This window comes from Hyla sarda, unplaced genomic scaffold (assembly GCF_029499605.1).
Source record: "Hyla sarda isolate aHylSar1 unplaced genomic scaffold, aHylSar1.hap1 scaffold_837, whole genome shotgun sequence".
Classification (NCBI taxonomy): Eukaryota; Metazoa; Chordata; class Amphibia; order Anura; family Hylidae; genus Hyla; species Hyla sarda.
In genome coordinates, this window is record NW_026610864.1 from 108,426 (window position 1) to 121,365 (window position 12,940).

Below are 12,940 nucleotides of genomic sequence, written 5' to 3' on the forward strand. Positions count from 1 at the left end.
CATCTTCACCCCCAACACCTGAATAGGCCCTTCCACCCCTTCCATACCAACATCCTCACTCTGAGTCACACCACCAAAACATTTATATTCACTCTTTCCCCAATTGACCTTAAAACCAGACGCACCACAAAACAGACTTACCAATAACTTGGATCTTCTTACAGCCGCAACAGATTCACTTACCACACATACATCATCCATATAAGCCAACACTTTAACCTCTTTACCACGACCCCCCGGAACTCTCACACCTCTCACACATTTATCCTTACGCAATAATTCTAATAATGGTTCCATAGCACAAATAAAAGCAATAGGTGACAAGGGACATCCCTGTCTCACCCCTGAACATACTTTAATCTCCTCAGTCATCCATCCATTAATCAGAATCTTACTATACACTTCCTTATACAACATTCTCACAATATTCACAAAATCACCTGGAAACCCCATTTTAACTAGCACCTTAAACAAAAACCCATGCGACAAACGGTCAAAAGCTTTTTCAAAATCAATTGACAACACACGAACCACCTGCTTTCTACACATACCATCCCACAATATATCTCTCAACAAACACAAATTCTCACTAATTCTTCTTCCTGGCACACCACACACTTGCTCCTCCCCAATCACTTGCTCTATCACGTCCCTCATTCTATTTGTAATCAGCTTTGCAAATATTTTAAAATCCACATTCAACAAAGTTATCGGCCTCCAATTCCTTACATCATTCACATCCCCTTTCTTATAAATCAAAACCACTATCCCACTCTTCATACTTTCCACCAATCTTCCATTAGCCCACATATACTTAAAGATACTCTCCATATCATCCTTCAGTACATCCCACAATTTCACATAAAACTCAGCCGGCAACCCATCCTCTCCAGGAGTCTTATTTTTAGCCATACTATCAACCGTCCTTTTAATTTCTTCCATTCCAATCTCTCTCATTAAACTCTCATACTCATTACAATCTACCTTCTTATCAATCACTTCCAGCACTTCCTCAGCCAAACCCCTATCACACTGTTTGACTGCATATAAGTCCTCATAAAACTCTTTCACCACATTCAGTACAGCTTTGCCTCTCACCAAACCACCATCCTTATCATACACACTCACTAAATCATCCTTTCTCCCAATCACTTTCTTAAAAAAATATCTTGAACACTTTTCATCCTTCTCCAATTTGTCCACTTTTGCTCGGTACATTAACTCTTTTCCTCTTTCATTCAACCAATCCTTTATATCTCTTTTCACAGCATCAATCTTACCATCCACTCTCCATCCCTTCTTTTTCAACTTAATGAGAAACCCCAACCTTTTATTCAGCCATTCATACTTCTTTCTTTCCCTAGCTTTCCTTTTATAACCTTCCCTCTTGAAAAAAACCTTAGTTCTTTCTTTAACCCACTCCCACCAACACAATAAATCCAAAAATTCTTTTTTCTTCTCACACCATAACTTATACTTCTTAATATACCTATCATATACCTCCTTTTCATCCAACAGTTTCACATTAAGCTTCCAGTAACCCCTCCCACTTATGCAAATCTCATCCAACACCAAACCACAACTCACACGCTCATGATCAGAATAAATCACTCTCTCTTGCTTATACCACATACATCCTATCATTTTGGACACAAAACACATATCTAATCTTGACTCACTCCTTCCACTCTCAGCATGATATGTTGCTAACACAGGATTCACACCACACACTTCAACCACATCTCTTAACTTGAAATCACTCACCATACTCTTAAGCATATTTCCAGAAACATCCGCATCCCTCCCAATCTCACAGTTGAAATCACCTACTAACAACACTGGTTCCTTCCCAGACAAAAAACCCTTAATTATTTCAAACAAACCCACCCTCTCCTCCTTATTCACAGGTGCATAAACATTAATTAACTTAAACTTAAACCCATGTAACCCAACCTCCACCAACACACACCTTCCTTCCCTTAACACCATTTGACTACAAACTTTAAACTTATTATTCCTAAACAAAACCCCAACTCCATCATTTCTATTTACATTAGAGCAAGACCACACTGCTGGTCCATATCTCCACTCCTCCTTTTTTGGAGGAAAATCCAATCCACATTCCTGTAGACAAATTATGTCATTATTAGTTCCTGCCAATTCCTCCAGAATGGCCGCTCTTCTATTCTTATTTTTAAAGACTCTAACATTTGACAAACTAACCGAAAAAGACATATCAAATCAAATAACAACCCATAGGAAGAAAAAAACCTAGAAGAGAGTTAATGAACTTTACGGCTCAGTGTCGAGGGAGAAGTTTCTTCTCCAATGCATTTATCCATTTCACCCTCAGATATTGCGGCAAAACGATTACTCGTCTCCACCACCGTCTGCTCCATCTTTTCACCACTGGCACCTCTCGCCGCCTTCCGTGGGGGACGAAAAAGATCTTCCTCTCTCTCTTTAGCACTTTCCTCTTCTGAATTCGACCATTCAACTTTTTGAGTGCCAGACACCTGAGGACTAGGCACCTCTTCAATTCTCACCTCCTCCTCCATCTCCTCTTCAATCTCCTCCTGCACCTTCTCTTCCACCACCGTTGCTTTCTCAATAATGCTAGCAATCACACTCTTTTCTGCCATGTCTGCCTTTGCCTTTTCCCTTTTTTTAATTGCCAAATCTTTTCTGGCCTCTTTCTCCTTCTCCCTCTTAGCCACCTCCGGACAATTTCTATACACATGTCCAACAAGGCCACAAAGATCACAAGTTCTGGGCTGTGGACAAGCTCCCGCCTCATGCCCTGGCATTTTACAATTTCGGCACTTCTTATTACCTGGACAAGCCTCTTTAACATGTCCAAACAGCAAACAATCACGGCAAAACAATGGCTGGCCATAATAATAGACATAACCCCGGTTTCCAGCGATTGAAAAATTGGCCGGTGGGTGTTTCACTCCACCAATGCTCCCAGGATCCAGCTTCAGTTTTACAAAAAACTTCCATGTGCCATTAAACACACCCAAACTACTAGTTTGCTTCACTCCCCCTTGGACACTTTCACAGTAGATACTTAGAAAGTTCTTAATCATATCCGGGTCTAAGAACGGATTGTACATATGTACAAACAGAGTCTTCACTCCCATCTCAAACAGAGGAAAAAACTTTACATTTTCCAAGACAGGGTTATTGGCATTTCTTTTCAAACATTCATAGAAGTTCTGGCAATCAGCTTCATAGATGAAGGACACATCATATATTCCTTGCTTCCTATTCTCTTGCACACAGAACAAACTATCCATGCCAAAACCGCCCAATTTCTCCACAAGTTCATGTCCAATGTACTCAATCCGATTCTTACCCCGGTCAGAAGTTTCCACCACAAAACGTACAGTCTTCTCAATCGCAGGGAGGTATTCCTTTCCAGCCATTGTTCTTCTCTTGTCTGTCGATTCCACAGTAAGATCACCACTCCGGATTCCTGCTCAGCAGAACACCCGCACCCCTGACCCAGACCAAGTTTACACTTGATCTGAGCCAAAAGGCCGAGAAGCGATAACCGTGAAAGGGGCGGGCCCAACAAGGTCCCCTTCATGGGCACTATCACTGCTTGCTGTCAGGGAGGCTGCCAGACAATTTTCCATGCACACTCTGGGCTGGGGGGCAGTCAACCACCAGTACACACAGCAGAACCTAAACCCATACCATTATTGCTAAGCAGCAAGACAGGGGCCCATTGCACTCCCACGGGGCCTTTTTAAATGCAATCCATAACCCGGATTTGCCAGGAACCCTTCTTACTCCTCCTACTTGCATGTGACACTGGGCTTAGGATCTGCATAGGAAACACACACACAAGCACACACCTACCTTTGTTGCCTGCAGATGCCTCCTTGGCTGTCCCCAAACGGTATCAAACCAACACCCACGGGAAGCTGTAAGCATAGAGGACATGCCTGCACCCCATTGGACTTACCTGTGTGGGTTAAATCCGGGTTATTTGACAACCTATGGCGGTGATGGTTCTGCTCAGGCAGAGCAGTGCTGATGCTCCTCATAAAGCTGTCGCTGCTGTGAAGGTTCTAGGTGACATCACAAATCCCTTTGGTTACATACACAACAAAGCTGGGTTGTTGTTGTTTACACTCTGCAAGGCCTGTGGAAGTGAGTGACATCATAGCACTGTAGTTCTGAGGGTTCAAGATGGATGCAACAATCTCCTGTTGCTTCTATGAAGGCCGTAATAGACGACATCACCAAACAGCTCCATAGTCACATACACAGCAAAGGAGAGATGTTGTTTACACCTAGTGATGTCAGTGGTATTGAGTGACATCACAGCACAGTGCTAAGGCTCCTGGGCCTGGACACAGCAGCGGCTGCAATATCTCAACGGAGAATACGTTTATATCTATGTGTGTGTGTGCGCATATATATATATATATATATATATATATATATATATATATATATTTCTCCGCCGAAATCACTTTTAAACCCATTTCCACCTTTTTTTCCCTTCTCTTCCTCTTACTTTTTTTTCACGTTTTTTTACGTTTTTCTCCTTTTCGCCTCTTTTCTGGGCGTATTATTCTTCTTTTTCTTCTTTTTTTTCGTCTAATGCATACCCCATCAGTGCAGCAATGCTTATTCAATACCGCCAGCAGATGGAGACACTGGGGGATAATTTTCTAAGGATTTATACTGATTTTTCCTGTCTGAATTTGTCGCACAGAAAGTTGCAGGCCAAATATGTGTGACATTTCTGCGACTTTAGCTTCTAGAGCATTTTTACAACATTATACATAGGTGCTGAATACATAAAAAGCGACTGTTCAGCGACAGACAAGTCGCATCGGCTGAAAGTAGGCCAGAATGTCAGTCCATGTTGGAGCAGGTTTAGATACAGTCTAAAGCATAGATCTCAAAGTCTGTGCACAGAATTTAGCAAGGGCCTCGCACCTTCTGATGCATCAGGTAGGTGCACAATAGCATAGCCTAACCCTCTGTACTTTGGTCTATATTGATGCGGGACATAGACAGCCAGCTGATGACCAATCCATTAGTGCAATGGATGGCTGGAAGCATTTGTCTTTGCCTTTGCAATACCACAGAAGCAATGCATGGTCAATGTACAGCAATGACACACCTGTGTGAACAGCCAGAAGACCCCCCCCCCCCATGTTATGTTACATAGTTACATAGTTAGTACGGTCGAAAAAAGACATATGTCCATCACGTTCAACCAGGGAATTAAGGGGTAGGGGTGTGGCGCGATATTGGGGAAGGGATGAGATTTTATATTTCTTCATAAGCATTAATCTTATTTTGTCAATTAGGAACATTCAGCACCCACCCGCTATCAAGGCAGCTGCCTATCATGTCATGCCCTACCTGCACAGGTGTGCTGGCTACTCAAATGATCCAATTAAGGAGGCCATTTAGTCAGCAGCAGCAGAAGTCCTGTGCCTGGACGCTCCAACAGGGGCCAGACACAAGCAGAAGCAGAAGCAGCAGAAGCAGCAGCAGCACCACCTTTTGTTTTTTGGCTGCAGCAGCAGCAAGGCCCACAGGGCTGGCTAGCTGGCTAGCCAGCAAGCAGGTAGCAATGAAAGTAGGAATCTTTCTTTTTAACCCTGTAAGGGGGTGGTGCACTGTACCCGAAGATACTGCCATATCGGGTCAATGCATAGGGCGACGGAAGCAAGCTTCGAAATCGGCCCCCGTTCTCAAAAATCCATTTAATATATGGTCCCCAGATAGGGGACGTATCAGATATTAAACTGATAAGAACAGATTTTTTTTTTTTTTTAACTTGGCTGCACCTTCACAGGTACACACCTATTTTATTTAAGTTTCAAGTTTTAACATAGTTACATAGTTACATAGCATTAAAACCAGGGGAACATAAAAAACTTACAATTTTACAATTTCACATATGCCAGTCGGTAAAATGCCATTTTAAGAATGCAAACTCATCACTTTGTTTATCGATTAAAAGATAGATGTACATTTCACTTAATATCATTCCAATAACATCATCGAAAGATAAAATGTCCTTTTTAAATAATAAAATATTCCTATTTTTCCACAGAGCTGCCTTCACACAGTTTATTATTTGCCATGCCTTCCGTTTCTCTTGTTCGCCGGGACAATCCAAACACCCATATAAAACCATATTATAGTCCAAGTCTTTTATAGCAGCAATTTTGTTTAAAAGTGGCAGCATTTTAGTCCATATCCTTCTAGAAAAATCACATGTCCATAAAAGATGTAAAACAGTCTCCTCTTCGTGGCATCCCTCTCTTGGACACTTTGCTGTGCTTGCAAATCCTCTACGGTGTTGGAAAGCCCGGCACGGAAGGCAACTGTGGATGCAGCTCCAGGATAAGTCCTTCTGTGAGTTAAAAAGATAAAATGAGTTCACAATTCTCCAGATTTCTTTACATTTATCATCATTAAAATTTCCAACTTGGCACATGTTAATATTGTTTAAAATGACTCTCGTAAGTTTTTTCCCATCGATTAGAATATCTTTACTAAAATCAAACAGTTTAAAAAGAGAAACAATCTTTTCTAAAATACAATAAGTAATAGGGAGGTTAAAAGCATAAGGGTGTTTAAGATCTGTTTCAAACCAACCATGGTGTCTCATGAGATTACCAACATTATAGCGCAAAAAGAACGACCAATAGTTGTCTTTAAAAACATTCTTAAGACACAATGAAAAGAATTTTGTATAAAGGAACGCAGTAAAATCAGTAAAACTTTTCCCCCCTTTCTCTTTAGGTTTAGATACAATTTCTCTTTTTAACTTCTCATATTTGGAATTCCAAAAAAAGGTGTAACAGACTTTTGAGACTTTACGTATTATATGTGTGTTAGGTGGGAACACTAAACTTAAATATAAAAGCAAAGGTAAAATCACCATCTTTAAAATCAGCACTTTTCCTTCCATTGTAAGGTCTCTTAGTCTCCATACACATAATTTTTGGTTCACCTTTTGCATTGTTAGCTCCCAGCTTTCGTTTCCATTATTTAATTCATTAAAATACACACCTAAAATTTTTACTTTTTCTACTACCGGTACCTTTATGTCTCTTGTATCCAGCTTGCCGACTTTTAAAATCTCGCACTTGTTAAAATTCACTTTAAAACCAGAAGCACAACAGAAATAGTTAATTTGTGTTAAAGTTTTTTTAAGTGCCAGGCTATCTTGACATGTCACTGCTACATCATCCATATAACTGACTACTTTAGCTTCAAGACCATTTCCTCCGGGGAGCCTTATCCCACGGATCTGTTTATCACCTCTTATGACACATAAAAGTGGCTCTAGTGCACAAATAAATAAAAGGGGTGATAGGGGGCAACCCTGCTTCACACCAGATTTTAAAGGAACCATTTCAGTCTTAAAACCATTAATTAAAATTTTGCTAAAACAGTCATTATAAAAGGCTTTGAGTGACGTTAAAAAACCTTCTGGTATGCCCATTTTATTTAAAACATTAAATAAAAAACAGTGCGAGACTCTGTCAAATGCTTTTTCAAAGTCTATTGTTAAAATTGCTAAATTACTTTTCCTTATTTTAGCATCTTCTATTATATCTTTTATGAGGTTTAAATTTTCCCACATGTTTCTACCCGGTATACCACACACTTGATTATTATGTATTAATTTATCTATAACATTTTTTAGTCTGTTTGCACATATTTTAGCCATTATTTTATAATCAGCGTTTAAAAGGGTTATTGGTCTCCAATTCCTAATATCCTCTTTATCACCTTTTTTAAAGAGCAGAGAAACCTCACCCATTTTCCATGACTGTGGTAAAATCTTGGTATTAAAAACATCTGTAAAAAGAGATAAAAGATCATCTTTTAAAACCTCATAAAAAACCTTATAAAATTCGATTGGCAGGCCATCAGACCCTGGTACTTTACCCAAATTAAAACTGTTTATGGTATCCAATATTTCCTTCTCTGGGATAGACTGTAAAAGAAAGGATTGAGAATTATTCTCTAAAACACGTTCTATTTTGTTTAAGGCATCGTTCATGAAATTAGCATCTATTTTTTTCTCATTAAAAAGTTCCCTATAATAACATTGTACTTTAAATAAAATTTTATTCATCTCCACTTCTCCTTCTAGTTTTTCGATATGGACTCTTTTTTGATTAGATTTTTTAAAAAAATATCTTGTACATTTTTCGTTATTTTCAATATGTTTGATTTTAGCTTTAAAAATGATCTCTTTACCTTTTTCATTTAAAAATGTTTTTATTTCTTTTTTAATGTTAACAATATCATCTTTTACATCTATCCCTATATTGTGCAATTTAAAAAGAGTTTGAAGATGTGTATTTAAAATATCATAACAATGTCTTTTATCTTTAGCTTTTTGGATACCTTGTTTTATAAAAAAATCTTTAGTTTTTTTCTTCATATTTTCCCACCATACTTTTATATCTATATTTGGGTCTCTATTATTTTTACATTTATTATAAAAATTGGCGTATTCTGTTAAGATTATTTTATCTTCTAAAAGAGATATGTTCAATTTCCATGAACCAATACCCCTCTTAAAACCAGGAACAGGATTTAAAACAAATAGAAGACATTTATGATCAGAAAATATATTAGTTAAAAGCTCACATTTGGCAGGTAAAACATTTTGAGAAGAGAAGATAAAATCAATCCTCGAGCTACAATTCACATTACTCCATGTAATGCCTTCAGTATCAGGTAAATTTGGATTACATTTTTTAAAAACATCTATAAGCCTAAAATCTAAAGTAATATTTTTTAAAATGTTAGATGTCTTATCATAATTTCTACTAGTAGCTCGAGAATATCTTTTCTCACCTCTTAAAACACAATTAAAATCCCCAGCTAAAATCAAAGGATAAGAATCATTAATAAAAAGAGGTAAAATCTCTAACATCTCTTCTCTTTCTTTTTTATCAGGTGAACCATAAAAGTTTAAAAACTGCCATGTAAAACCATTTATAAAAGCTTTAACTAATAAAATCCTTCCTGGTAAAATCTCTTGCTTAAAAATTATATTAACATTACCCTTAAAAAGTATAGCAACTCCTCCAGATTTAGATGCGTTGGACCCTGACCACACTGAGGGGCCATGCTTCCAGTCTTCTTCATATTTCTTGTATGATGCTTGGTGAGGGATGCCACATTCCTGTAAGAAGAAAACTGATGCAGACAAAAAGGATAAAAAATTAAAAATAGCAGTTCTTCTTGCGTGTGTCTTAAGGCCCCTCACATTGAGGGAGAGTCCATGGAGCGCCATCATTAAAGGTTACAGAGAGACCACTTTCAATATCTTTGTGCACATTCTATCTCATCCTCATCAGCCAGACCCCCAAAACTATCATTTTCCCCTTCTGATCTCACTGTCACCAGAGATTCCGGTGAGCTGCTACCGTCTGACTCCTCCATTACCTCCTCCTGAAGATCCTCCGGTAGGGGACTAAGGAGAGGATTCCTCTTCGCCGGAACAGGGGTTGTCCCGTCTCCGTCACCTTGCCCAGTGTCCATCTCCTCCCCGGGATGACCTGTCGGAGCCACCCCGGGCAGCTGGTCGGGCACAACGACTTCCACCGTGTCGGGAACCATGGACGAGTTGCCTGTTTCACTTGGGGAGGGGGCTGGAACACCTGATGGCATCCCTACCCCCCCCTCTTCTTCCACAAACGCCTCTTCTCTTCCTGTTCCGGTCTTTCTTCTCTTAGCCCCAACATTTTCTGGCTTCCTCAGGGGGGCACTCTGAGGCTTGCTGACAGCTTCATCCAGGTTACTACCCCTCTGCTGCGAGAGAGGAGCTCCTGTCTGCCATGCTTTCTTCTCCTTTCTTCTTACCTTCATGCTGGAGGGTTTCTCATATCCATCTTCATCAGAGGTAGCAGACTCACCATGTTGATCAGTTGGGTTTTCTTCTGGTTTGCTGTCTTCTCTGTTCATATGACGGGGGTCTGGCTGGCTTCTCTGTTGTTTCTCTTTGTTTCTGTGAGGACAAGAAGCATACAAATGGTCAACTCTGTAACATAAACTGCATTTCTTTTCTTTTGTGCATTCTCTGGAGGAGTGCTCAGTGCTGCCACAATTTGTACATGTACTCTCACATACGTTTTTATCATGTCCATATCTTCTACAAGCTCTGCAGAAATTGGGCATTCCTGGGAAAAACACGTCACCATTTACATTTCCTAACTTGAACCGAGCTGGAGGCATAACCTTTCGTCCTGGGAGTAATAGATCTTCTTTGAACTCAACCAGAAACTTCCACTTAGAGGACCATATTCCACACTCATTCATCACTTTCCCTCTATTTATAATTTTTTTACAAAAATTCCTTAAAAACACAACAATTTCATCTTCTTTAACGTATGGAGAGTACATTTTTATAACTAAAAGCATAAGTTCATCGGGAAAGTGCTCAACAATTCTTATTCCACTCAAGCGGGCATCTCCGCTTACCTTCTTCATCTGTATAACAAAGTCCTTGTAAATACCTCCTTCCGTAAAAGTAACATCGTATACTCCTCTTTTCGGATAATCTTGGATGGATAATATCTCATGCTTCCTTAATCCAAAGACGCCCAGCAGAACTTGCTCCACGATGTACTTCAGGTCCCGGTTCTTTCTCTGGTCCTCCAAGTACGATATACGTACTGAGTTCTTGAGCTTGGCATAAGATGGTACCATGCCTGGATCTCCGTCACTGGCTGACGCCATGCTCACAATCAAGCGCACCAAAGAGACACTAGGTCCCTAAGGCAAAGGGGGATCGCAACTCTACACTGAGGTGGGCCCCCTCCCCAATAGCAGCAAGGGACTTAAGCCCAACGAAGGGCGATGTCCCAGGGCCGAGGAGGGGGGTCTCAGAGCACCCACAAAAGCAGGAACCGGATCAGCCAAGGTATATCCCTATACCTTAGCCAAAAGGCCGAGAAGCGATAACCGTGAAAGGGGCGGGCCCAACAAGGTCCCCTTCATGGGCACTATCACTGCTTGCTGTCAGGGAGGCTGCCAGACAATTTTCCATGCACACTCTGGGCTGGGGGGCAGTCAACCACCAGTACACACAGCAGAACCTAAACCCATACCATTATTGCTAAGCAGCAAGACAGGGGCCCATTGCACTCCCACGGGGCCTTTTTAAATGCAATCCATAACCCGGATTTGCCAGGAACCCTTCTTACTCCTCCTACTTGCATGTGACACTGGGCTTAGGATCTGCATAGGAAACACACACACAAGCACACACCTACCTTTGTTGCCTGCAGATGCCTCCTTGGCTGTCCCCAAACGGTATCAAACCAACACCCACGGGAAGCTGTAAGCATAGAGGACATGCCTGCACCCCATTGGACTTACCTGTGTGGGTTAAATCCGGGTTATTTGACAACCTATGGCGGTGATGGTTCTGCTCAGGCAGAGCAGTGCTGATGCTCCTCATAAAGCTGTCGCTGCTGTGAAGGTTCTAGGTGACATCACAAATCCCTTTGGTTACATACACAACAAAGCTGGGTTGTTGTTGTTTACACTCTGCAAGGCCTGTGGAAGTGAGTGACATCATAGCACTGTAGTTCTGAGGGTTCAAGATGGATGCAACAATCTCCTGTTGCTTCTATGAAGGCCGTAATAGACGACATCACCAAACAGCTCCATAGTCACATACACAGCAAAGGAGAGATGTTGTTTACACCTAGTGATGTCAGTGGTATTGAGTGACATCACAGCACAGTGCTAAGGCTCCTGGGCCTGGACACAGCAGCGGCTGCAATATCTCAACGGAGAATACGTTTATATCTATGTGTGTGTGTGCGCATATATATATATATATATATATATATATATATATATATATATATATTTCTCCGCCGAAATCACTTTTAAACCCATTTCCACCTTTTTTTCCCTTCTCTTCCTCTTACTTTTTTTTCACGTTTTTTTACGTTTTTCTCCTTTTCGCCTCTTTTCTGGGCGTATTATTCTTCTTTTTCTTCTTTTTTTTCGTCTAATGCATACCCCATCAGTGCAGCAATGCTTATTCAATACCGCCAGCAGATGGAGACACTGGGGGATAATTTTCTAAGGATTTATACTGATTTTTCCTGTCTGAATTTGTCGCACAGAAAGTTGCAGGCCAAATATGTGTGACATTTCTGCGACTTTAGCTTCTAGAGCATTTTTACAACATTATACATAGGTGCTGAATACATAAAAAGCGACTGTTCAGCGACAGACAAGTCGCATCGGCTGAAAGTAGGCCAGAATGTCAGTCCATGTTGGAGCAGGTTTAGATACAGTCTAAAGCATAGATCTCAAAGTCTGTGCACAGAATTTAGCAAGGGCCTCGCACCTTCTGATGCATCAGGTAGGTGCACAATAGCATAGCCTAACCCTCTGTACTTTGGTCTATATTGATGCGGGACATAGACAGCCAGCTGATGACCAATCCATTAGTGCAATGGATGGCTGGAAGCATTTGTCTTTGCCTTTGCAATACCACAGAAGCAATGCATGGTCAATGTACAGCAATGACACACCTGTGTGAACAGCCAGGAGACCCCCCCCCCCATGTTATGTTACATAGTTACATAGTTAGTACGGTCGAAAAAAGACATATGTCCATCACGTTCAACCAGGGAATTAAGGGGTAGGGGTGTGGCGCGATATTGGGGAAGGGATGAGATTTTATATTTCTTCATAAGCATTAATCTTATTTTGTCAATTAGGAACATTCAGCACCCACCCGCTATCAAGGCAGCTGCCTATCATGTCATGCCCTACCTGCACAGGTGTGCTGGCTACTCAAATGATCCAATTAAGGAGGCCATTTAGTCAGCAGCAGCAGAAGTCCTGTGCCTGGACGCTCCAACAGGGGCCAGACACAAGCAGAAGCAGAAGCAGCAGAAGCAGC

The 12,940-nt window shown here is 40.8% G+C and overlaps 1 protein-coding gene and 1 non-coding gene across 4 annotated transcripts; both read right to left on the bottom strand.

Moving 5' to 3' along the window:
• Positions 1 to 5,641: 5,641 nt before the first annotated feature.
• On the bottom strand, positions 5,642 to 5,834 carry LOC130347436 (U2 spliceosomal RNA). The gene has a single exon (XR_008885369.1). It is a non-coding gene; the product is annotated as a U2 spliceosomal RNA (small nuclear RNA).
• A 356-nt stretch (positions 5,835 to 6,190) lies between these two features.
• Positions 6,191 to 11,029, bottom strand: LOC130347379 (uncharacterized). 3 transcript variants are annotated; one of them, XM_056554658.1, is made up of 6 exons: positions 9,457 to 11,029; positions 9,073 to 9,207; positions 7,942 to 7,990; positions 7,810 to 7,851; positions 7,057 to 7,146; positions 6,191 to 6,394 (listed from the first exon to the last, which is right to left on the bottom strand). In XM_056554658.1, the coding sequence occupies exons 1-6, from the start codon at positions 10,747 to 10,749 to the stop codon at positions 6,333 to 6,335; spliced, it is 1,671 nt and encodes a 556-aa protein (XP_056410633.1). In that variant the 5' UTR covers positions 10,750 to 11,029; the 3' UTR covers positions 6,191 to 6,332. The 3 variants fall into 3 exon arrangements, 1 of the variants encoding a protein (XP_056410633.1); XR_008885322.1 differs by lacking the exons at positions 7,810 to 7,851; positions 7,942 to 7,990 and having other exon boundaries at positions 6,333 to 6,394; positions 7,088 to 7,146; XR_008885321.1 differs by lacking the exons at positions 7,810 to 7,851; positions 7,942 to 7,990 and having other exon boundaries at positions 6,355 to 6,394.
• Positions 11,030 to 12,940: the final 1,911 nt, after the last annotated feature.

Coding starts and splice junctions, on each gene's coding strand:
- LOC130347379 (XM_056554658.1), bottom strand. CDS start 10,749: ATGGCGTCAGCCAGTGACGGAGATCCAGGCATGGTACCATCTTATGCC. Junction 7,852..7,941: donor CATAAACAGTTTTAATTTGG/GTAAAGTACCAG, acceptor CTCTTTTTACAG/ATGTTTTTAATACCAAGATT. Junction 6,395..7,056: donor AGAAAAAGTAAAAATTTTAG/GTGTGTATTTTA, acceptor TTTAACTCACAG/AAGGACTTATCCTGGAGCTG.